Here is a 25,133-nt window from a genome sequence, read left to right as displayed (position 1 = left end):
TTCATAAATAAAATGCTATCAAATAAAGCTGAAATATGTTCCTGATCTGAATGACCCTTTGGAGAAATACCTTTTTTTCCCCTGTACTAACCATGTGAAGAGCCCATAGATCACCAAGGAGAACTTAGAATCATAGAATCATAGAATATCCTGAGTTGGAAGGGACCCTTAAGGATCATCAAGTCCAACTCTTGACACCGCACAGGTCTACCCAAAAGTTCAGACCATGTGCCTAAGTTCACAGTCCAATCTCTTCTTAAATTCAGACAGGCTCGGTGCAGTGACCACTTCCCTGGGGAGCCTGTTCCAGTGTGCAACCACCCTCTCTGTGAAGAACCCCCTCCTGACGTCCAGCCTAAATTTCCCCTGCCTCAGCTTAACCCCGTTCCCGCGGGTCCTGTCACTAGTGTTAATGGAGAAAAGGTCTCCTGCCTCTCGAAACTTCAGTCTATCAGCTCTATTTAAACACATAGGGAGTAGAATTTAGAAGATGCACTTCCTGAGTAGACATGCTCACAGGTACTGTCTCAGGAGCAGATCTTTGGGCAGCAATTTCGTTCCATGTTTCTTCAAATATTTTCTTCACAGACCATATCCATACACTGGCACCCATAAGTCAGGGTTTACTGTGGTGAAGGGTAAGTTAAACACACTGAAGCCTTTTCTCTGCTGACATTTACAGTGAATGCCAAGCTGGTGCACTTCATTCCATCACTATCAGGTTAACATAGGCTCCTAAATAAACAATCTGATTTTTAAAAGTGAGGAGTGTGTAATAAGTCCAATAAAGTTACTGATAGGGCACCACTCTGCCTCCCACACTGCAAGAGCATTCCTTGGAGAAAGCTGAGAGGGGAGCAGGGAAAAAGAGAGACAAAACTTACTGGGGAGAGATCTGCTGTGAGAAATTAAAAATGATTTAAGTTCTTCTGATCAACTAATAGCTCCAGGCTGAGTCATTTAGAGGATGGACATGCCTACCTCCATTAATCTAGGACTGTGGAATGGAGAACTTTCTCCTGTTACATTTTCAAATGTGTAAAAAGTGAATTGTCTGAATGAGGATAAAATGCCTCGTACACAAGAGAAATGCTAATTCTGTTATGCTTTCTACTGGTAGATTTCTACAGAGGCTGAAGTTGCCTGGTACAGTGAACTTCAAGAGGCTACGCTTATGTATCCTAACACAACTTCTGGTTGGCCCTTCACCATGAGAAGCTGAAAGGAGAAGTTGGGCACTGCTGCCTTTTTTCCAGCAAGGCAGCTGATCCACAGGAGAGGGATGCCTGTGTGGCATTCAGCTTTCCTGATAACTCCTGTCTTTTCACAACAGAAAAAGAATGCATCAATTTCCTGGAACTAGATACAGTAATATAATAGAGAAAAGGGCAATGTGTTAAAATAAGCAGGAAGTGTATTGCACATTTTGCCCCAGAATTGGAATGAATTTGAATGGACCCCCCTCAGACCTACAGGCCCAAATTTTAAAAAAGATTCTGTGCAAGAACTCATTCAGCTCTTGGCCACTAACTTTTAGCATCTGTTGTTGTAACGATGGGCTTCAGGAGATATGAAAAATGTCATATTTTGTTGCCATGCTTTATAGTGTATAAAGGTATATTGCTATTATACCTTACAATGAACCCTTGCCCTACCTTATGTAATTCAATTCTATTAAAAGGTCTGTGGCAAATTTATCTAGTGCTTATATAATCACTTCTTTGAAGTGTGTGAATGAAGCTGTTATTTTTTCAAAGAGTATCTGTCTGTCCAAAATTTATTTTAACACACTGTGGGCATGAAGCTAGATGAGAGAATGTATATATTCCCTTAAAAGTGTTTACTTAACCACAATAAAAGGTTATGTGGATTTCCCAAGTGCACTGAGTTACAGTACCTGTTATAATGTGAACATTTAAACACTCTTTCAACTTGGCTTCCACTCATGTATCACGTTTGACAGAACAGTCAAAGTTCTTTTGTTCAGCACTAGCTCAGGAGGAATGGAAGGTTCTGAAGTAGCACATGAATGGAAAACACTAACATAAAAATAAGGGGAGCAACAAGGGGGGAGCAGAGAAAAATGTAAGTGCAACTGTCTAGCATCTTCTTGGACTTGTATCTAGTACCACAGTGAACCCTTCTTCTCCCGAGTTTTTATTTTTATTTTTTCCAGGTGGAAATCATGGTTGCAACACTTGTGTGTGGGCACAGATAGTAACAGAATGGTTCGAGTTCTGAAGCATCTTGGAGATGTTCTTGGGAGTGTACCTTCTTACTGGCTCCTACAATAGCACAGGGATTTTACAAAATTGGTTCCCATGCAATTTTTGGACTGCAAACAAGGAGTACAGAATAAAAATCACTTAACGTTTATGCTAGAAAAATATCTACTAAGTACCATGGTTGTATTTTGTCTCTGTTCTTCGTAAAAAAAAATGCAGAATATGGCCTGATGATTATGCAAATATTTCTGTGGGAAGCGATGCAATCATTTTTTTGCACTGTAATATATATTTTATTTTAAAGTATGTTTAATATTATAAAAGAATTCAGGACTATACTTAGACATCAAAGCTTGGTGCTTCTTCTTTCCTGGCTATAAGTTTTTGGAAACATTTTATCCAGAGAAAACATCAGACGTAGAAGTTCTGTGGAATTTAGGTTATCTAAATATAGTTTTTCATACAAATTATTAAGTAGGAATAGAGGACAATACTATTCTCTGCATAAAATAACACACACTTTCAATTAGACTTTCATCTGATCTAGATGTAAACTGGTATTTATCAGTTAACCAGTACAGTAATTTGTTTTTTACACTGAAATATTGCAAAACCAACCAAACAAACAAACAAAAAAACCTTATATTTAACTATAGGAAAGTAATTTCCTATAATTAGGAATAAGGAAGAAAACAAAACAAAACAAAAACAAACAAAAAAATAGGGCATGCACTTCTCCCAAACATTTCTTAAGAAAGTTTTAAAATACAGCAAACATGCCACTGAAAGGAATAACAAACAAAACAAAACAAGACAAATAAATAGTTTGCTTTCCCTATCAATTGAATAGACCTAGCAGTTAATATTATGTCATCTCAACTGGACATATTTTCTGCCCCAAGCTATTAAATTACACAGTAATGCAGTCTGAGGGTGGTCTCTTCAAGATGAATGTGGCAATAGCGTGATATGTTTATTCAGTTGAAAAACCTATTTCAGCGTCTAATTAGAAGTCTTTAAAAGATTTACTCTGATAGTTTCTTTCAAAGATATGTCTTGCAGGGAGTCATTTTTGTCTATATAGATGTTATCCAACACCTGCATTTTAGTTTATGTAAGGTTTCACAAATTACATTTTGTTTTTCTCCCACTTACTGTACTTTAATTAGGAAAGCATTAAATGACTATCTGAAAGACATAGTCCACTGCTGGAAGCTTTTACAGAGACTTCCTCCTCTTTGACTCTTGATTTAGTTGTTGTGTGCATAGCTGTAGCAACAGAGGTAGGGATGAAGGACTGATTTTTAGGCTCTGATCCAAGAATCAGCTGTCAGAAAATTAAATTTGAGTTACGAAAGGTTTCATCCCCTCCCTTTTCTTGCTGATCAGACAATAATCTAGTCTACATTTGCCAAGAGAGGACTCTGTTCAGTTACTCCCGTTTGTCATCATTTTCTTGCTGTGTGGTGAGCAAGGAAGGAGGTATTGTCTGTGTGCTATCCATGCACATGGAATCCATAAAGATGAAATAGTGGGCAGCATCTGGATCACATGTTGTGGAAAATGCAAAAATGTCAAATGTAGATGGAAGAAAATGAGTTGCTGAACAAGAAACAGCTCCACAACTCTCAAAATACATAATCTATTTTACATGTGATTAATGAAGTTGAAATCTCTATGGTCAAACTGGACAAGGACAGTGACTTCATGAGGTATCACCAAAGATAAATATTTAGTTCACGTGATGTAGGGACTGGAACAATTCTAACAAAAAAAAAAAAAAAAAAAAAAAAAAAAACAGTTGTTCATACAATACAGTAAATGTATCAATCAAAGCAAAAATGTTATCCTCCATAAAAAAAGAAATCCACAAAGCTAGATTACATCACTCAGCCAGGATGCCCTGCCACTCTGTGGAAAAGAAAGAGCTCTCAGTGCCCTACAGAAAGGTACCCTTTCTGCTTATATTTTTTTCACTCTGTTACTTTATACTGTTAAGTTCCTTTAAGCTCTATGTTTAGCCATTGTCCTTTCTCAGATACCATGATCATAAGAATAGCTAACAATAATGATCTCTAATGTATTCCTTTCTTAGAATCAAATGTTTGAGGTTGAAGAATGCTCTTAATTACTGTTTCTTCATCAAAAAGCAAACCTGTAGAAAACTGCAAGGCCAAACAGAAAAGTAATTTACCTCTTGATTTTCTTCCATGAATATATGCCTTTCCAAGAAGTTGCCACGTTGGCCTGTACAAGTCTTCCAAATCCAGCTGCCACCGATCTGGCTCAAGGTACCGGATAAGTTCTTCCACAGTACTAAATCCAGCAACGGCATTGTTTAATACATCTAATGGTAAAGCTGACGGGGGTAGCAATGATGGGCTAGGTGCTTCTGTGTGGTGCTGCAATCAAAGCCAAGAGAAGAGTACCAGTCAGAGGTTTAATGGATCTGCTTTGATAAAGTATTGTACTTTATGAAGTTACATAGCTGGGAAAGTTTATAAGTGGCTAGTTTGTTTCCAATGCACAGTTTACCTAATAAGACAAATGACAAGAGTCAAAAAGTGCCTAATTATTCTTCAGCGATAAGTGTAAACAACCTTCCACAAGACAGCTTTCCCACTTCTTACATTCCTAGCCTTAAAGATAGCATGTTGCTATACCTGTTCTTTGAAGAAGTTCACTAAGTGATGGACAAAATTTTAGAAACAGAACAAAGAGTGACTGTGAAAACATGGCCCCATTAAGCACCAGTTATGTTTCATACAATGCTACGAATTATGTTTCTGGTTAAACAATACTTAACAGTAGTAACATCTGACATTGCTATAAGTATCTCTCCTAAGAAAAAAAATATTCTGAAAAATATCAAAGGTACTTATATGCTGAAATTCAGTACTATAAAAATCTCTGTACTTTCCCGCAGCACAAACTTACTGACAAACTTGCACTTGCTGGTTCAGGGGCACTCAGCAGCAGGCAATTTGAGCAAAGTGAGATTTCTGATTTTGTTCACTCTACTATCCATTTAAAAACTATTTACTGATTTGCATTTTTCAAAAGAATAGAAAAAGGCAGAAAGGGAAACCTAGGCAGAAAGCTCTACAAACGTTACATCCTAAGGCAATTTATCTAAGGACTGCATAAGGAGGAGTAAAGATTTGAACCTATTGCTGATTTAGGAGACAGGAAGGACAAGGAATCTTCAGTTAAATGCATAATGTTATGTGTGCATTGCTGCCCTCAACTGTGGTGCATGCAAGAGGGGAAAATTTATTCACTATAAGCACAGTCAAGCTTTGGAGGAGGCTGCCCAGAGAGGCCATGCAGTACCCACTGCCAGAGGTTTTCACTGCCTGACTTAGGGTTGAAAGCCTGAGCTCAGAGCTGACCCTACTATGAGCAGGAGGTTAAACTAGGGACCTCCTGAGGTCCCTTCCTGAATTTTCCGAGAACATCACGTTAAGAAAGATGAACTGGATATTCCTCCAATATGTGAACTAACCTGCTTTGTGATCAACATATCTCTCTATATAATTATAATATTTAATATATAAATTAATTTAAATCTTAAATTTAAATTAATTTATTTTAATAATTTAAATTATATCTATTTAATATAAGTAAAAATATAAATATGCGTATATAATTCCTCAGCAGACTTAGTGTCTAAATGGCACTCTTGGTACTCCAATGTGAAGTGTAAACATACTTTGTAAGAGCAGTTGTGTTTCTTTACCTTTTCAAAATGATCACAGAAATAGACTGATAAGGAATTTCCAGCTAGGCAAGAAAAAATATTTAATAAAATAACCCTCGCAGCACTGCATACTAGGTAGCAGTTTTCTAAAATACATATGCCTACCATAGCTGTATTTCATACCAATAAATATTTTTTCCTTTCTGTGCTCTCAGTTTTGTTATACATACATTTTTGCTTTTGGCTGAATCTGAGGTTGAAGGGGCAGCAAATGGAAGTAAACCACCACACCCTTCCTATTTTTTGCTTCAAGGGCTTGTCTCTGTCTTCAGGAACTACAGGGACTAGAATGATCTGTTCTGTTTTTTAGCTGTGAGTCTTGTAAAGATAATACAAAACATAAATCTAATGTAGTGGTATTAGTAACTTTAGTGTATATTCATCTTCCTTTTCTAATCATATTTTCAATAGTGTGAGTGAAATGGTTGCTTCCCATTCTGGATGAATGTGGAGTTCAAAACGCTGAAGTATTTCTTTCCCTCTTCTATCCAATGCCCGTATTAAAAAAAAATAACATGTTGATACCTCTATTAGGTTATGATAATAAAGCAACAGATTCTGGTCTATAATTTAAATATTTGCTCGTGGCAAAACATACTACTCAGCAAATTTCAAAATAGTGCTGTGACACTGTAATTCAGCTGGTCAAAAAAATTACATTTTTTCTTCCTGTTTTTCTCCACAATGTTGTATTTGTTAGCAGGCACATTTCCTGGTTTGAAAGTGCGGGGTTTTGCTAAGGGGAAAAATAAAGTAAGGCACAAATGGTAGAACTAGTACCTGAAGAAAAAAATTCTTCTATTTTGTTTCCAGATGATGAATTTACTACAGTGTCTCACCTATACTGACAACTTTTGTTTGCAAATCAAACAGATGAATTCTGGATGAAAATCTGTTGATCTGGAATCTATTTTCACATTTCACAACCTCAAACATGCACACTTAGCAATATATACATAGAAACTAATCCATCGGTCTATGTTATTCTGGATTCAGTAGGCATTTGCCAGAGTTAAAATATTATGAGGAAATGGTGAATCATCATGCTTAACAGTAGCACAATTAAAGTTGTCATCACTTTCTCATCATTCTCATAGCAAACCAAACATGAAGAAAAATTAACCGAAACAGCAAAATTGCACAGCTTTTTTGAATAAAGATCAAGATTAATGATGTATTTCCCAATAATCCTAGTCAATTTAAATCAAATAGTTAAAACTTATCATAGATAATCAATATCGTAAAACTACATGCTGTAATTTATGACATAATAGCCTTTATGAAATTTCAATTGATAAACTTAAATATAAACGTTAATTAAAAATATACTCTACATTCCTTTTACTTGCTAATAAGTATTACATTTGTTAGTTAAATCTTTTGGACAGAAAAGGACAGCAAAAATGGTACTCCTTCCTTTGACTAAAGTGATCTGTTGGAATTTTATCCAATTTACTGTTTCACTCAGTTTTCTCAAAGTTTTTTTCTGTCCCATGCATCCTTGATTAATATCAATATTTTAGGCTTGAGACCACCTTTTTATTTTTATGCCTGAAGATGCATAATTCTCCTGAAGACAGATTTTGAAAAACATCTCAACAAGGTTCTTATTTCAATGTGATTCCTCTTGTAAACAAAACACTCTACAGCTTTTGTTTCTGTGCCCAGGAAACAATTTCAATTTACTTTAATATGAATAAAGATGCTTAAAACCAAGATAGCGCCAAGAGTTGTGTCTTTACTGTTAATAAAAATGATTGAGGATGAAAACCAGAGCAGAAAACTTAGGATTTCTGCTACCCTGTAGAACAGCCAAGGACGACAATTAGTGTTGGATCAAAAAGAATTTTCAGTAGGTCTGTTTATATTGTATTTCTGTGTGTGTACTTGACTCTATCAAAACAAACACCTTATAGAAATTCCCTAAGGTGTTTACAAGTGTGAAAGAAAGGCAAATAGACCAAATTTAGGCAACAGTTTAAGATACTGGCTTGGAAAAGAAGTAGGAAATAATATGAAGTCTTCACAGAAGTATCCAGCCCTGACAATTATATTTAACAATAGGCCTCTGGAAGAAACCTAGGGAGTAAAATTCACATTATTGAACTCAGAACACAAGTTATGCCCCGTTGAAGGAATCAAAGCTACCTCCTTTCCCAAAGAAAAAAGTGTATGACACATACATGGAACATACAAGGCAGCACCCATCAGTGAAGCAGCAAATCTGAATAAAACCCTGCAACATGTGAATTTGAAATTACCCAGCTGAAGCTAAGACCTACAGGATGAAGTAGCGTGCAGCCTAACTTAAATACCTGTGATCCATTTCTTGTTCTGACATGTATTTCCTTAGCATATAATTTAGGCCACAGCTTCATGGCGGAAAGCATCTGGCAGCAGCAGCTCCTTGTTATGTCAGCATGACTGTGTATGTGGCTGCATCATAAACAAGAACTGATCTTTCTAAAGAAGAACATTTCTCCTTTCCATTTTTCTTTAACCACAAGCTTATTCACAGTGCAGACCTCCAACAGCTAAACCATCACAACCAAAAGCACAGTGGCCACTAACACAAACATTATTAGGTTCGCTCTGGCCCCAGGAATTTCATACCATGGAAGCTGCCTCACAGCCTCATCAAATCTTTCAAGTAAGCATAATGGCAATTCCTTGGTATCACAAGCTCCATGAGAGAAGGGATACAATAAACATTTATTAGATACTCAGCATTTTATCTGAAGAATCCATAAGTATTTTAGACAGATGAAGAGCAAAACTCTGGATATTAAACAGTATGTTACAGCCTTTCATCTTCTGCTGCTATCCATGTGCTATTCCCTTGCACAGAATCTGCTTCAAGGATCAACCATTCAGAACAAAACAGCACTCGCCTACCACTACACCAGAGAAGCTCTTAAGCACCACCTGCAATCTAAGCAAAGCCTTCCTCAAAGGTCCTGCCTCATAGGTACTGACTGTCAAGGTCCTGGTACTGCCCCTCTCCAGTCAGAGAAGAAAGATGTAATTTTGTTAGGTTGCTGCTGCCAAGAGTGATGAATTTCATGTTTAACAATTCAACCACTGAGTTAAGACTGGAACAACAAAAACAAGTGAGTCAAATACTTGGCAGGACAGGACATTTACAAGTAGTGAATAATGTGTCTACAGAAAATTCCCTCTCTGCAGAAGAAATCCCTTTTTTCACTTCTTTTCTTGAAGGAAACATTGTCAAGAAGTTCCTGAGTGAAAACCCATTCATCAGTTGGCACAATTTGGAGAAACTATTAAATATCAGTATGGTTTCATCAGGCTCGAAGGCACTCTGTAACAACAAAAAAGAATTCAGAGGAATCTCCCTTCCTCCCAAAATCAATGACAATCAGTACTTTGAAGGAAATAACATATATCTTCTAATGAAATATCCTTACAGCTTTTATTATTATTATATAAGAACAGATTCAGAAGTATGCTATTAAAACTAGAAGTACATGCACATTCCTGTAACACAATGAAGAAAGGCTATTTTATTCATTTATAATCACAGGTAGCCCTCCTATTACCATCATTATAAGCTAGAGGAAGAGCAGATATCCAGCTCAGAAAGAGTTTGCCCTGAGGACACAGAAGCTTTTTGGCATAATAGTAACTCTTTCTTTCTCTTCTCCCATAAATAGATGCAGTAGTGACTCCAAAAACCATCTACAAATCATTGCCTATCTGAAAAGAATAAACTTACTTGTGCTCATGTAAATAGTACAAGAAAGCTAATCCTTTTGTGAAAGTGTGTCAAGCAAGGATGCTCAGTATCTGGGCTGGTGGGCAACCACCAAAGCAGGTTCCAGGATCTGTCTCTTGCATCCAGCAAAGAAAAAGAAGGAGGAAAGGCAGGTGACCCATTTAGGCTGCCAAAGCCATGTAGTAAGGCAATCATGTTAACCTGCATGTGACAGAGATATAAGCCAGGAAGGCTGGGGCAGTTCCTGCCCATTGCAGCACTTGCTGCTTTTGCTGAAGTTGCTATTAAATACAGAATCACAGAATCACCTATGTTGGAAGAGACCTCCAAGATCACCTAGTCCAACCTCTGACCTAACACTAACCAGTCCTCCACTAAACCACATCACTAAGCTCTACATCTAGCCATTTTTTAAAGACCTCCAGGGATGTTGACTCAACCACTTCCCTGGGCAGCCCATTCCAATGTCTAACAACCCTTTCGGTAAAGTTCTTCCTAACATCCAACCTAAACCTCCCCTGGCGCAACTTCAGCCCGTTTCCCATCGTCCTGTCACCAGCCATGTGGGAGAACAGACCAACCCCCACCTCACTACAGCCTCCTTTAAGGTACCTATACATATTGACACAGGACAACAGAGCCTCCCGCAAGCTCCCTAATTTTTCTCGTCTAAGCCTCTCTTCATATGCATCCAGGCCTTTCCTTTTATCTCAGTGAGACCCTTACTTTCTGAGTATCCAGGGAAGGCTTTCCAAACTCTACATCAGTAGTTTTTTTAAATGGTCTTTAAGTTGTACACCATTTCTACTCTTGTTTCCATAATCTCCAACAGGAGAAAGGTCACAAGGGAAAGTGAATGGATTGCTTCCTGTCTGTCTTGTCCTGTCACAAGCGTGAACAAAGGAATAAAGACAAATAAAAGTAGTGTTGGGAGCAGCCTAACATTTCCTCAGGTTAGCTGACAGTGTTGAGATAAAATATATTTGGAAAAGTCCCACATATTCCCCCAAACAGAGTTTCTGTGCCGTTCACAGAATTGTAATGGTGATGGAAACAACTGGGACGTGCTCTCAAGGAAATTGGCTGCATGAAAATTGCACAGGATGTCACTAATCATCAGCTTTCTTCCTGCAAATCACAGCTTTTTGCCTGAAGCCTGTGCACCTTCACACCCTTTGAAATACATGGCATAGGAGAGAGAATCACTTATCTGAAGCCAAAACTGACACCTACCTAGAGCAAGTTCGTGAACTCTCAGAGGATGACATCGATAACAATAATTTCTGGAAGCCATTTTCAAAAAAACTTTACTGATTTACTTTATTCTCTTCCTACGTTAATTATCTGTAATCACATATGTATATACGTGTGTATATATGTACAAAAATACATTTTGCTTTTTCCTGTGTTCACATGTATCAGAAATAATCCACACTAACTCATTTAGAAAATTAGAAGGTGGCAAAAAGAAGAAAATTAAAGCTCACAGTATTGTATTCACGATAAGGCCTTCCACACAGTGCACTTCGTTGTGGGAACTGTAGTGTCTCCTACTCTTATGAAGTGCCTACACAAAGTATCCTTCTTGGATTTGGCTGCATGGAGTTACTGAATTTTTCAGTGTATCTGGATAAGTCTCAGTGAAGCAGCACACAGTATTTCATCAGGAATTCATAACCAGTACAAAATTACAAAATTACCAAAATCCTCTGATGGTATTACTACAAAATAACTCCGTGACTCTTGCATTCTTTTGGGCAAGAACTTCACTGATTTATTCTTTCTTTCAGTTAAGGAGAGGAGACAGGCCATTCTACTTGAAACTGCATCACCAGTATGTCTGGCAAATGCAGAGGTCTCAAACCATGACATGTACAATGTCTGCTCGCCCTAGAATCCATAAAGCTTGCAGACTCTAGACTGCTAGTAGTTACAAGAGGAGTCAATTTTGATACCTTTCTACCTTTGCCGTGGGTTTTTACCATATTTGCTTACTTGTGGCCATAGTACTGAATGATAAAAGATTCTAGACAGAAGACCCAAAGAAATGTAAGATCTCTTGTGACTCAGATGTATTTTGACTCAGTAGCCAAACGCTCAGATTTATGTTGAACGTGTGTCCTGACATACTGAGCTGAACAAAGAGCATTTAAAAGCAAACACAGTGCTGCAATGAATCAGGCCTAGAAGGACAGAACAAGTCATGGCACAAACTATCTCCATGACATAGAAAGTTTCAAAGTCAAATCGCTATGTCAGTTTTCATCTGCAGTCCTTCCGTCAAATAATTTGTCTTTTTTGTTGTTGTTGTTCCTGTTTTCAGATTATTGCTGATATGCAAACTAACTTAAGGTATGTAATCCTTGGGGTTTTGTTCCTATAAAGTATATTTGTGAAAGTTTAATATCTAAACCATAACTACTCCCAAAACCTTAATCCTTCATAAGCACTAGCTTCTTGTTTATAAATCCCTCTCTTCTAAATAAGACTTTAAAGTAAATTTACAGTGAGCTCTCTTCACTCCGTGCAAGAAGAGCCATAAGAAAAAGAATCTCTATGTTTCTCTTGTGCTCAAATAGTGATTAAGATAGTAGTGTACTTTTGTTCATAGCGACACTTTGGACTAAAATATTATTTCCTGGGCATACAAAGATATTTGAATGGAAGACTAGAAAGCTGAATAAGTTTTTTTTTTTAACACTTGAATAAATAAACCCTTTGTAAACCCTTGATAGCCTTATAAACCCTTATAATAACCCTTGGTATATTTTTATTCATTACATGTTATTCTCTGGAATGTCCTATTTTGATGAATACCATCTTAAACCTGCAATTCCTTCCTACAAGGGAAGTCTTATAAATTATGTTATATATCAAATACTGAGAGAGAAAAAAAAAAATGCTTTTCTGAGTATTATGATCTCATTATAAATAAATTATTTTTTTCAGTTCAGACCAAAACTCAAATCTAATGCACAGAAATCCTTGGCCCCAATATTTAGCTGAATGTTTGTGGAAAGGTAGAACTAAAAGAATACCAATTCAAATTAACTTATTTCACTGAAGCTTTGAAAGCATGCAAGTCCTGTATGCATACGTGCTGTAGGCTGAAATGGGGAAAAGTTTACTCTTCAAGTCAAGGGAAGATTTGCAACAGAACAATCCAAATTATGCTTTAGATATGAAATTATCATCTAAATGGAGGAATATTATTGTTGGACAAGCAGTAATGTAAAGTCTCAGTGCACAAACAAGTCAATGAAAAAAATCCTATAACCACAAGCTTACTGTTCAGTAAGCATTTAGACATAGCAGACGGAACGTTAGCTCTTACTGCAAATTGGGTTACTGTGATTATTAATCACCTCATTTATATACACACCCAAAATTCATACAGGAAACGCACTTGCATCTGTTACATTTATGATTTATAGAAGGATTTTGTTGTTCTGTACACAAAGCTCTAGTTCTTGCTTGACAGACAGTTGTTTACAAGAACTAAACAGTCAACACAAGTGCAGTTGTTCTGAATAGAGGATGTGGTCAGCCATAATTAAAGGACATCATGTTTGCAGATGTATTTTTTTTTTAATTACTCGTTTAAGTCAAAATATGTGGATGCTTATAAAAAGATTAACCAAACGGAACAACAGCAAGTGTTTGGAGTCAGGGAATGAACTTTTTTCTCTAAGTTCCCCTTAGGTATTAGAAATGGGTAGTTGTTTTTAAGAGAATGTTTACTTTTCCCAGTAAGTTCATAGGAGGTTCATCAAATGTTAAACACTAGGAATGACTGTTTATTACAACTGGAAAGTGTATTTGGCAAGGGCAATGAAAATGACTTCCACAGTATATGCAATTTTAAGGTGATCCTTCAGTATACATACTAAATTGCATTCCACAACAGGTTTCTGTTCATTTCATATCACAATAAAAGGAACACACCCAACATTCCTGTACAGCAGATACTGCAAATCAGAGCTTGTCCTGCCTTGAAGGTAAAAAGTCCTTGAACAAAAAAATTACTTTGCAAGGAATGAACCTCAGCTCTGTCCTCATGTATCATTCCTTAGTGTCATCAAACATGCTATAGATTTAGCATATTAAGATTTGTGAAGAAAAGTAATTTCTATAAATTTGCTTTATATGTATTATATACATCATAATCTAATGACCCTCTGCCCAAAGGTAGAGGCTATGACTGCATTGACCATGTAGAGATTATCACACTGTTTGAATAAGCCAGACTTCAGATCTGAGCTAGCTTTTGCAGTCCTATACAACTAGCCGTAATAGTGTTCTAACATGCTTGTAATGTCCAGCTGTATCACTCTTACCTCCATATTTTCTACTATATCTCTCATCTAATGTGACTTCAATATATATATATTTTATAAATTATGCAGACAAAATGTGTGATTACACAATAACTAAAAGGCACAATAGTTTGGAAATGTATGCTTAAATAGAGAAATTTCTCTTCCTAAGAAAAACGTATTCCAAAACAACTTGCATTTAGAAGTAAAAAAAATAATTGTAAACAGAAGTTTGAAATCCTAAGCACTCTAGTAGAAGTCCTGGAGTAGAATAAAGAGAGGTACAGGAAACCAGAAATTGTAACAAGAAATAGAAGACAATGTGAACCTGTAATGAAGAAGGCAGATCTCATTCAGATGTATTCAGAACAGCATCATAACGCTACACTACTGAGCAGCCAGAGGTGTCTTAGCTGAAATACAATGTTCAGTTTTATCTACAGCATTTTTAAGATACAGGCAGACAGAAAACACTCAAAGAAAGAAAAAAAAAAAAAAAAAAAAAAAGGAAGAAGAAAAAGATAACATGAAATACGATAAGATTGAGTGATACAAGTTTCTTTAATCTAGACTGACAGGAGATGTGATAACAAACATGTAATAGGGCATCAGATGATCAGCTGTTCCCTAGTCCATCAATGACAAGAAATAAGATTTATGTTGGGAAAAAAAATATCATAATATGTAAAGCAGTGCAACAGATGATTGAGCAGATCTGTGAAATCTTTACCCCTGAACTTCAGGAACAGTATAAATATATAGCAATAATAAACTGTCTATCTAATCCCTTCTAAGAGTGGGAGAATGGCTCAGAAAAGATCCTACCCAAATTCCCTTCTAGCCTTGCCTTTCTGTATTCTGTATTACACAGAATCTATCTGGTAACCATGTAGTTTCAACAAAACATGTAAGATTATGCTGAGGAAAATCCTGAATTTTAGAAACAAACTAATGCTAAATCATTTTTATATTTACTCCGTTGACTAGATATAACCCCAATTCTTCTGTATACACAATCAAACCATACTGCACTTTTTTCCTGTCAGTGATTATTTCTCCTTTTGTACATTTTAACCTATTTTAAACCTTAAAAATTGTTATATTAATGCTGTAATAAAAAGCAGTAACTGCATGCCTATATACTTAAACATAGAATATCTGGTGGGAAAAAAAATATATTTTTTGTTTGCATGTCAGCTCACACACCTTTATTCATATGAGAATATGGAAATTAATAAAACTACTTCCAATTTTAAACTTTAATTTGGCTACTTTTTCTTGAAGAAAATGAGAGAGTCACAGGTTATAAACAGGACTTCAGAGGAACAGGTTTTTAATAAAAGTTGGTTGGTTGGGAGCAGCAGAAGTTCCTTTGGCAGTATCATTTACAATTTCTTTGAAACCTCAAAATAGTATGTAATATAACCCACTTAAGAAGATGGTTTTAGCATCAGCCATAAAGTAAAAGTAGACACATTTCTTCCATGCTCTATTTTTTCAATCTGAATGGCTGCTACTTAAAACAGAGCCTTGAAAGATGGTTTGAAAGCAGACAGCTTCATTCTATTTCAGGTACTGTCCCATGAAGTTTTGTGCTGCTTGCAGCATGAACAAATCCATTAAATTAGAATAGGTTGAATTTTAAGGCACCGCTGCAAGTAACTGCCTCAACCTGCTTCTTGGTATTATTAAAAAATATATATATATTAAAATAAATAGCCTAATTACTTTTATTATAATACATAAATATACAATGTTTTCTTTTTCACATGCAATTCCTTCTCAGCCCTTTCTGTTAGACATGTAAACAAAGACGGAAGGGAAATCTGCCAAGTAGTAAACCTATGGTATTAACAAATCCAATGTGTTGTAGAGCAAAGTCTGATTCTCCTGAAGACTGCTAATAAATCAATCAATTTTCATTTAAGCCTGACAGATGTTTGGTTATAACACTGCCACTGTCTTCAGGTGTGGTCAAATTATTCCCAACTTTTCTGGTCAACAAGACCAAGTCTTGATTATTTTTAACTAGGTCTTGCTAACGTAATATGAGTAAAACTGGCACCCTCTAACAAAAATGTTTGAAAAATCATGTTATCTTGTCAACCAGGCCATTAATTTTCCTCATCAAGTTTTAAGAGAGACTATTCAGGTTATCGATTATGGCCCCAATCCTACAAGCAGAATTGCTAGTACTATCATGCTGACTTCATGGGATCTTGTCTGTCAGATGGTTGCATCTCCTTTCAGGTTAGTTCTCCATTCTTGCACGCTCCAAGACACTTGCGTGTCTTGTAACACACCAGTTATCTGCACAAGAAAGGATGTGCCACACACTGACATAACACTGCACTAATTCTAATCCTTTAACAGAGCACTGTCCTATGATATAAACACAGCGAGTTGTTCTATTCCAAAGCAGTAATTTTAGTAAAAGTTGCAAAGCCTTCTGCAAGGTCATTGTTCATTTAATTTCTCATGGACCCTTTTAAAAATTGTTGTTAACATCTGTTTGAAAATTAATATTTATACACTTAAACATACTTTTCTGCTTTCATTTTTTGCTAGAGTTTGTTTACACTTACATTTTTTTCTTCCTCAGTCTCCTATTTTCCTGTTCAATGAATCAGGAATACTGGGTGTTTCTGATGATTTCATGGAGAATATATGGAATTAATTACAGAACACAGACATCAAAAACTGTGGTTTTCTAAGCTTTAATTAACTGCGGTTTCATGGGCTGCTATTCATCACAACCTAGGAAGTGGTTCAATGTGGGGTTTATTATCAGTTTAAATAGTCAAAGTGTGAAGCATTGATTCCACCTGAATTTTCCAGCCCATAAAAAACATGGTTTTCTGTGAACTGCAGACATTGTTTACATTCTGTTGAATCCAACGTTACATAAAGTCATTTATTGCATTAGCGTACCAGACTGAAAGATCTGGTGAGATCTTTCAAACCACAAGATATCTATTGATCCAGACAGAAAGCGTGCCTCAGAGCCATATGATCACAAAGGTTGAGACCAAACCTTTTCTCTACAGATATCACTTGAATGCTTGACAAAACAGTTTCAGATACAAGACAAATAAGAAGTGATAGTAAAAGAATTGAAGTGATAGTAAAGAGGCATGTTTTAGAAGTACTGCAGGTGGGATTTCTTCCACATGACCTGCAAATTGAAGCCCCACGAAATAATCTTTTGTTTAGATAACAGAAACCAATTCAGAAGGTTCTCAATACCAAAGATGATGTGTAATTGAGAGGTACTGCAAAAATTATACTTAAGAAGCCATGTCAAACAAGTCACCTAAAATGACTACAACGACTACTGTGCTTTGATGAAGAAAGAGTCAATCTACTACTTTGAGAAAATCTTTTCTCTGTAAACAGTCATATAGGTAAGACCTATATGACCTATATGACCAGTCATATAGGTAAGACCTGTTTGCTGAGGTGCTGTTATCATCATGTTCTTAGCTTTCTCCATTATATACTCATATACCACAGAATGCTTTGAGTTGGAAGGACCCTTAAAGACCATCCAGTTCCAACCCCCTGCCATGGGCAAGGACACCTCCAACCAGCCTAGGCTGCCCAAAGCCCCATCCAGCCTGGCCTTGAACACCTCCAGGGACGGGGCATCCACAGCTTCTCTGGGCAACCTGTGCCAGTGCCTCACCACCATCTGAGTGAAGAATCTCTTCCCAATATCTAATCTAAATATTACCTAAATACACAACTTAATTTAAAACAGTTTTGTATCTTTATCTGTGCAGTCCCGCTGGACAAACATGATGATTTGCATGAATGAAAATTAGTAACAGGATATGTCAGTATAATCCACTTGGGGAATGGGAGAAGAATTGTCATTTCAAGTACATCACTATAAAGTTAATATAAGTTGACTGAATTCATATGGATTAAAAATTCCCTCTCTAAAATTATACTTGAGTTTAAAAGTCAGAAGAGAACATTTTGACATTTAAAGTTATATTGTCTGCTCAAACAACAGGGATGTGGATTACCTTAACAAGAACTGCGTTACAAAAAAAATCAGAGAAAAAGATGTTTTAGTAAGCAACAAAATTACATATTGACATATCTTTTTTTTTTTCCTATAGAAATTACTATATCAGTATTTTCACAGCAAACTAAACCAGTATGAAATTTGAGATAAACACTGATTGTGAGCTCAGTATTATAGTATCAATGCTATCCTTAACACAATTTCCATCAAAGTTAAATTTGTCCTGTTAATCTTTACTTCACTCACTCAGAAGTTTAGAGGAATAGGTAGCAACAGTGAAGTTACACCTCCGTGGACAGAACATTATTCTCAATTTAATAAACAGAGACACGATTATTTGCCAATTAATTAATTGATATATATTTTTAAAATAATCTATTTATATTTGGATAACATGGCCATTGCTTTGATGATGTGTTCACTATTTTTCAGAGTCCAATACCTAATATTTCCTGTTGAGGGCAATGGGATCTGTTTGTTTGTTTGTCAGCAGTCATGCTACCTGTACAACAGAAAAGAGCTAATCAAAACATCCACATATTTCAAAAGCCTATAAATTGAAAAGGGTAACATTATCTATTATTGCAATTTGAACTGTGTGCTTATCACTAGATGAATAGAAGTAAAGAATGTTAACTTTACATGCAATAATAAAACCAAAGATGACACACTGTCAGAATAATGCTATTTTATTTTTTTTTCTCCCTGACAAAAACTAGGGGAATATCATTTGTACTGAATGATCCAACAAAGACAGTCTGGACAGTTTTCCCTCCTTAGGTAACTTGACCATAATTTTCACTTTCTCCTTGAAACCTCAATATCTAGCAGCCAAAAAAAAGCTGCCATCCTTTTCTGAAGCAGAAAATATCAGTGGAAGGAGCAATGAAGCAGTGGCCTATTACACATGGTGTTCTGTGTCCAGTAACAGCCTGCAAGATTCAAAAGAGATTTTGCTTTACCTCTGTACAGTGGACTTTGCACAAGGCTCAGCTTCACCTTCTGATCCCCTCTACCGTATCATAGATGTGCAGGTGTGACCCTTAAGCTCTAGTACTTTTAGATGCATTTTGTTAGAAAAGTAGTAAATTAATTCCAAATTGTTTATCATTTTTCATCCATCTAAATATTTAGTTCTAAATGTAACTCAACTTTTTATTCTTAATGACGATTGGGAATATAATTGAAAAAACATTTGACAATTTTTCCTTTTTTCATTGTACTGCTGATTTCACCATCTGTCTTTTAGTTCCTAGTGAAAAGCTGGGCTGTATTCTGAAGTCCTTTATAGCAGCAAAGTGTTGGTTTCAAAGTTATGAACCTTAACTCTACATTTATGCTGCATCAAGAGACATACTTCTATTTTAGAGCACCTAATTGCTGGTTTTCTTTTTTTCCACATGAAAGGTGCCTATGACTTTCTTAAGCAGAAAGGCAATTAAAAAAAGTAAGTACAGTATTTAAAGTTACATATATGGACAGACTGCGAACAAGAGGAGAAGGATTATAGAATTTACTTTGACTAAAATACATGAATTCCAAACCAAAAAGACATTACACAGATGACTCAAGAAATGTAAGCATTTTATTATTAACCTTTGATTACCCAGAACACCTCACACTGAAAAACCTGAAGACAACCATGTTCAGAAGAGTTCAGTAGATCAGAGTGATTTTTAAAGGATAAGCAAGGGTAACCCTATTAACAGCTTACATATCAAAATCCTATACGTATGGCCTTACAACTAACACATTTTAATGTTGTGGCATTTGGCCCTTTCTTCCCGAAGAAATACAGGTGTCTGAATGACCTTGATAACTCAGGTCAACTCAGTCGTCTTACTCTCCTTGGCTACCTAGTCAGTTCAGTCTTGTCACCCAGCAGGGAAGTTTGGGGTCAGTTGCATAGAATTAGCAAAATTTATCTCCAAAACGATTTTAGATGTTTTGAAGTTTTGATTTAATTTTATTTTTTCATTTATATATATATATATATATATATTTACATCCACACATATATTTGATACATAAATGATCTTCTCAGTAAAGATCCAAACTGAAATGTATTGGAAATGTCTCACTGACAGATTTAGACTGTTTCTTTTGACATAAAAATAGTTTAAATAAACCTACTGAAAACAAAACATTTGACAATTCAATTCTTCGATTGTACTCACTACACCAACTATTCACCAAAGCATGAAAATATGGACTTCTAACAAAATTAACATAGCATAGCATCTGTCTTGCTAAAAACTGTCAGGTTGTTCAAGAGCTATTTGCTGTGCTACTAGAAGAGCACTTTGAACAACAGATCTCCCCTGAGAAACTTTCAAGCTAAGTGCTACCAAAAGACATCAGGGCTACGTACTAGAAAATAAAGCATTGGGTTGATTTAAACGTGCACATCACTACACTGAAATTCCCCTGATCACTTAACAAACAGCTCTAGTGAGACCTGAGAACTGTTGCACATGGTGTCAGGGCAGAGTTATGGAGTTTCCCCTAGGTATCCTTTTGCAGCTGAGAGGGAAGGGCTATTAGCAAATATCAGCTTCACACTGTCTATAGGGTTACATGCAAAATTTCTTCCAAAGGGTGCGCCATCTGCTTTCGTACATCCATTTTTCAAGTGCCTTAAAGCCAGGTCTTTCATGCACTAAATTGCTCCCTTCAATTTGAAGCCTAGCAGTTTAGTTCTCCTCGTAAATGATTCTTAGCATTTTTCTTCCTACAATTTATTGCCCAGTTCAAAACTAGAGTGAAATGAATACTCAAGCAGCCTGAGCCCCTGGAAATGTCTTTTGCCAAACAGAAATTGCCCTCTGTTCTCACGTGCAATGTTTTTGCTTGTTTCCATTTTTTAAGCAATAAAAGTTCTTCATCAGTGTGTACCAGCTATCAACAGTCAACATGGAAACAACCCTCCTGAATTCTTTCTCCACCACCCTAGTCAGAGATAACTGAAAGAACAGATTCAACAGCTTTGTGATTATCTAGACTTTCCCATGAAAACAAAACCCAAAACTTTTCAACAAATATCCTGGCTTCTTCAGCCAAGCCTTTTATCATCATCATTAAAAAAAGTTTTGAGCACTTATGAGAAGCTAACAAATGACAGCTCATAATCCCCATCTGTAACACCAGAGGCCAGGTACTGCAAAGACAAGACAGGTGCAAATTTTGGTATTCCCATAGTGCTTATTACCTTTTTAGAAAGGAAACGATTTCTCTTAACGCCACCACCAATACCCCACATTAATCTTTCCTCAAGCAAACTCCCACCCTGAAGCTACTACACAGTGTTATTACCCTGTCAAGAATTTTTCTCCTGAATTTAAAGAGGTGCTTCTGCCAGTTCGTGGCATTAGACATCTACAAAAGCACCTCCATTATTCCATTGTTTTGCTTGTAATTCTGCAATTACTAAGGGTCCTTTCAGATCTGTACCATATTTAAAAAGATGGACAGATAAACTACACTAAGTAACTTCTCTTTGTTCTGTCCCAAAATTTCTCCTTTCATTTCTGTTTTCATCTTTCCCTACCAAAATTATGGTAAGAAAAAGTAGCACAGTACACACAAATAAAGAGTTACTGAGCCCCTATTTTATTAGGATAGGACTGTGGCATGACTAAGCTAAAGACAGTAAAATGGATAGGGACGTGTCATTGAACGTAACTAAAATAGCAAAACTGAAAATTATGGTGCTGCCTGAAACCCAGTGCCAAGTGTACATTTCCTTACCTCTTTTCTACTATCAAGCATGTCAGACACAACATCTCAGTATTTGAAACCATAAACAAATCTAGGACTGTGCTAGTTACACATTGAGAATAGGACAGAATCACTTTGGTTTGGGATTTGTAGAGAAGCCATCAGCATGCTTTCTCCAAAAGCTGTGAATAACATGTTGATCCTGGAAACTGGAAAAGGGATAGTCAACTAGACAATTATATAATGATTGAAACAGAAATATATATATATATGTGTGTGTGTGTGTATATATATATATGTATATGTATATAATGTATATATACATGTATATAATGTATATATATATATAAATGTATATAATGTGTGTATATATATGTGTGTGTATATGTATATAATATATACATATACACACACATACAGATAAAAGTACCCCAGGAGGGGAAAAAAAAAAAGAAATACTCAAATACTAATGAAAAATGTGAGAGCTGTTTTTTTGTTTGTTTGTTTGTTTATATCAGTTTGTTTAATGGAGCCATTTTTCTCATTAAGAACTCAGTCTGAAACGGCAAAATGAGATGAATGACAACCATTTATTTATTTTTAAATTTTCAGTTTTGATGTTTAACTGTGTTTTACCCTAAGTACACAATCTCATACCTACAATATACTCAGGACTACAATGGTTGAAAATTATTTTCATTATTGATGTGCTCTTTGTTTATTAGCATGTGTAAACTTCATTGTCTATTAAATCAAGTAGAATGATACAAGTAACACCAAAGGTAACTGCTATGGTAATCCACAAGGCTGGTATCTCCCCCAAGCCCATCTTCTCCATGTTAATATATTCTATTCTTTGCATCATTAATGCAGACTAGAGTTTCCATATTAGTATCTTTCCTAGATTAATATACAAATTATTATTATTTCTGCTTTCTCATCAGTTGGCAAAATATAGTTCTTTCAGATAATTCCCAAACAGAAATAATATTACGTAAGATCCCACAAACACTAGTCAGACCGCTCCCAGAGTCATCACATTCCAGGAGAATTTTGAATTGTCTCTTTGGAAAAGACACAAACACTCCTCTTTCTACCTTTAACTTGTCTTTCAGACTTTCTGATATAAAACAAGGAAAAAAAAAGAGCACACAAAAGCAGAACATTTATGTAAGATTACTTGTAGAATACTACAATAAACTAAATGATAAGCCATGTAAAATATGTATTTTAAAATTAATTAATTATGGATGCATGATCTTGATTGAAATACTAAGAGAAACCCCAAAAAAGTTTCCAAAAGTTTGCAATTAATGAAAATAATCACTTACAATAATAAATATTTATTACTAAATGCAAACCTAATAAAAGGTCTTAGCAGCTTATAGACATGAAAGATGAAAGATAGCATCATGAATTTGAAATACTTTTCCAATCTATTTCCAACATTTTTCCACTTCTTAGGGCATTTAAGGAGGTTAAAAAGTGTTTGCACTGAGCTGTCCTAGTAACTGCTTTAATTTTTTTTTATGGTGTCCATGTGACAAAATGAGATATAGTCACAAGGAAACATGACATTATGATTTTATTAGAAAATACCCTTCAAAGGTTCTGTCTACTTCAAAGTTTTCTTTTCCTTTCATTGTAGCCGCATGGATAATAGGCATCTTCATTTGTGTACTCTTTGTAGTTTTTTGATTTACATGAACTGAACCTGAAGCTTGTCTCTATCTATGTATTTTTGGGTAATCTTTAACATCCCACATTAAAAAAAAAAAAAAGTAAACAGAATTCTTTAGTCCTCAGCACAAACCTAATGAAATCCTCAAGGAAAGAATTAGTATAAAAAAACCCCTCTGACTGGCAATGCATCATTCTTAGCCACACACAAAAATTCAATGATCAAATTTGCAAACTTGAGCATCTTTAGAAGTTTATCGATTCATCTGGGCTTAGGTTTCACTGTACATAATCAGTGAAAACTCTGAACGCAGATTTTTTTTTAAGAGTCCTTCCCAACGTATGAAGGATTTTCAGTCCTCTTTAGCATCATGTGGCATTCCAATGTGCTAAATAACACTTATACTCTCCCACTGCTTCATTCAACCTTGGCTAAAACTACCCTGAAATCATGTTATTTCTCTTCCAGATACTTTTGATTTCTTCTTGAGAAAGTGCAGCTAAAGCCCCTTCTTCACCTTTGTTTAGGAGAGCAACAGTGTCCTTTGTGATGTTTCTGGATGGATTTTCAGTTTTTGCAGCCAAAGTTAGGCCTCTCTTGGGCTTTGGTCCTGACATGAGATACACATCTGATATCTCTGGAATCTGTGGGCTTTTCAAAGGAAGCGAATGCTAGGTAAGAGCTTTCTTTTTTCTCTTCTTAGTATGCACTTCTTCTATTAGTAGAAGAAGTTTTATTTTATTCATTTTATTTGCATTTTTTCATTAAACAAGCTCAACTTTAAAAGATTCTACAAAGAAAACTAACATGCTCAACATCAAAAAAAATCAAAGCTTGGCTAATTTGGATGAAATAGAGGAACAATTATTAGATGGCCATAAACAGATTATTAAACATAAATATTAATATATTAACAGTTAATATATTACTATATTAATTAATTTATATATATATATAAACATAATATTAATCTTAAGTATTACTGTTAATAGCAAGAGCACTACTAACATCATCTCTCCATCAAAGAAAAAAAACACACCTCTCTTGGATTGAAATCTAGGTAGCCATACTGGTACTGCACCAAAATCACAGAACACCTGCCAAATCACTTTTAAACCAGGTCAGCCATTTAAGACCCTTCTCGGATTTTGCTCTTCATCTTCACTTGCATAGAAGAGGGTTAAGTCTGTTCTTAGCAAAGATCTTTGGCAAGTTCTTTCATGACAAATGACATGCTACCATATGCCAAAAAAAGAAGGGGGAATATGGTCACCCCCAGCTTCAACTTTAACTGGAGCTGCTTTGTTCTGAGTGCCCTGAATAATTAATAACTACTTTGGCAATCAGTCATGCATTCCTTAATGGCACCTCAGGCATCAAGTATCCCATTCACCCGCTCCTCCAAGTAACAATGGACTTTATTACATCAAGTTTTCTATGCCAAACTTGTAACTGACATAATTTAAACTAAACAAGTCACTAGGAAGACTGAAGCTCCAACACATTGCAGGAATTTATAAGGTTTCCCTCAATTGCATGTGGCTACTATATGGGTTAGAGTTGTAACTGGGGACAAGTGAGAAGAGGAAAAGAAATGAAATACGGATTGCTTTTTGCAGTAAATTTCTAGGAGGTTTTGGTGCCAAATACATGACTTTTAATAAA

At 35.8% G+C, this 25,133-nt stretch overlaps 1 protein-coding gene across 2 annotated transcripts in view; it reads right to left on the bottom strand.

Moving 5' to 3' along the window:
- PDGFC (platelet derived growth factor C) overlaps window positions 1–25,133 on the bottom strand; it is a 119,635-nt gene that overhangs the window by 4,397 nt on the left and 90,105 nt on the right. For both annotated transcript variants that reach the window (XM_082758776.1, XM_082758775.1), the window contains exon 5: window positions 4,420–4,627. In XM_082758776.1, the coding sequence (XP_082614902.1) occupies window positions 4,420–4,627 (208 nt within the window). The remainder of the gene's footprint in view (window positions 1–4,419; window positions 4,628–25,133) is intronic.

This window comes from Aythya marila (genome assembly GCF_965140915.1).
Source record: "Aythya marila genome assembly, chromosome: 4".
In the NCBI taxonomy this organism is placed as follows: domain Eukaryota; kingdom Metazoa; phylum Chordata; class Aves; order Anseriformes; family Anatidae; genus Aythya; species Aythya marila.
The sequence above is the reverse complement of the archived record's forward strand: the minus strand, read 5'-3'. Positions and strand labels throughout refer to the sequence as shown.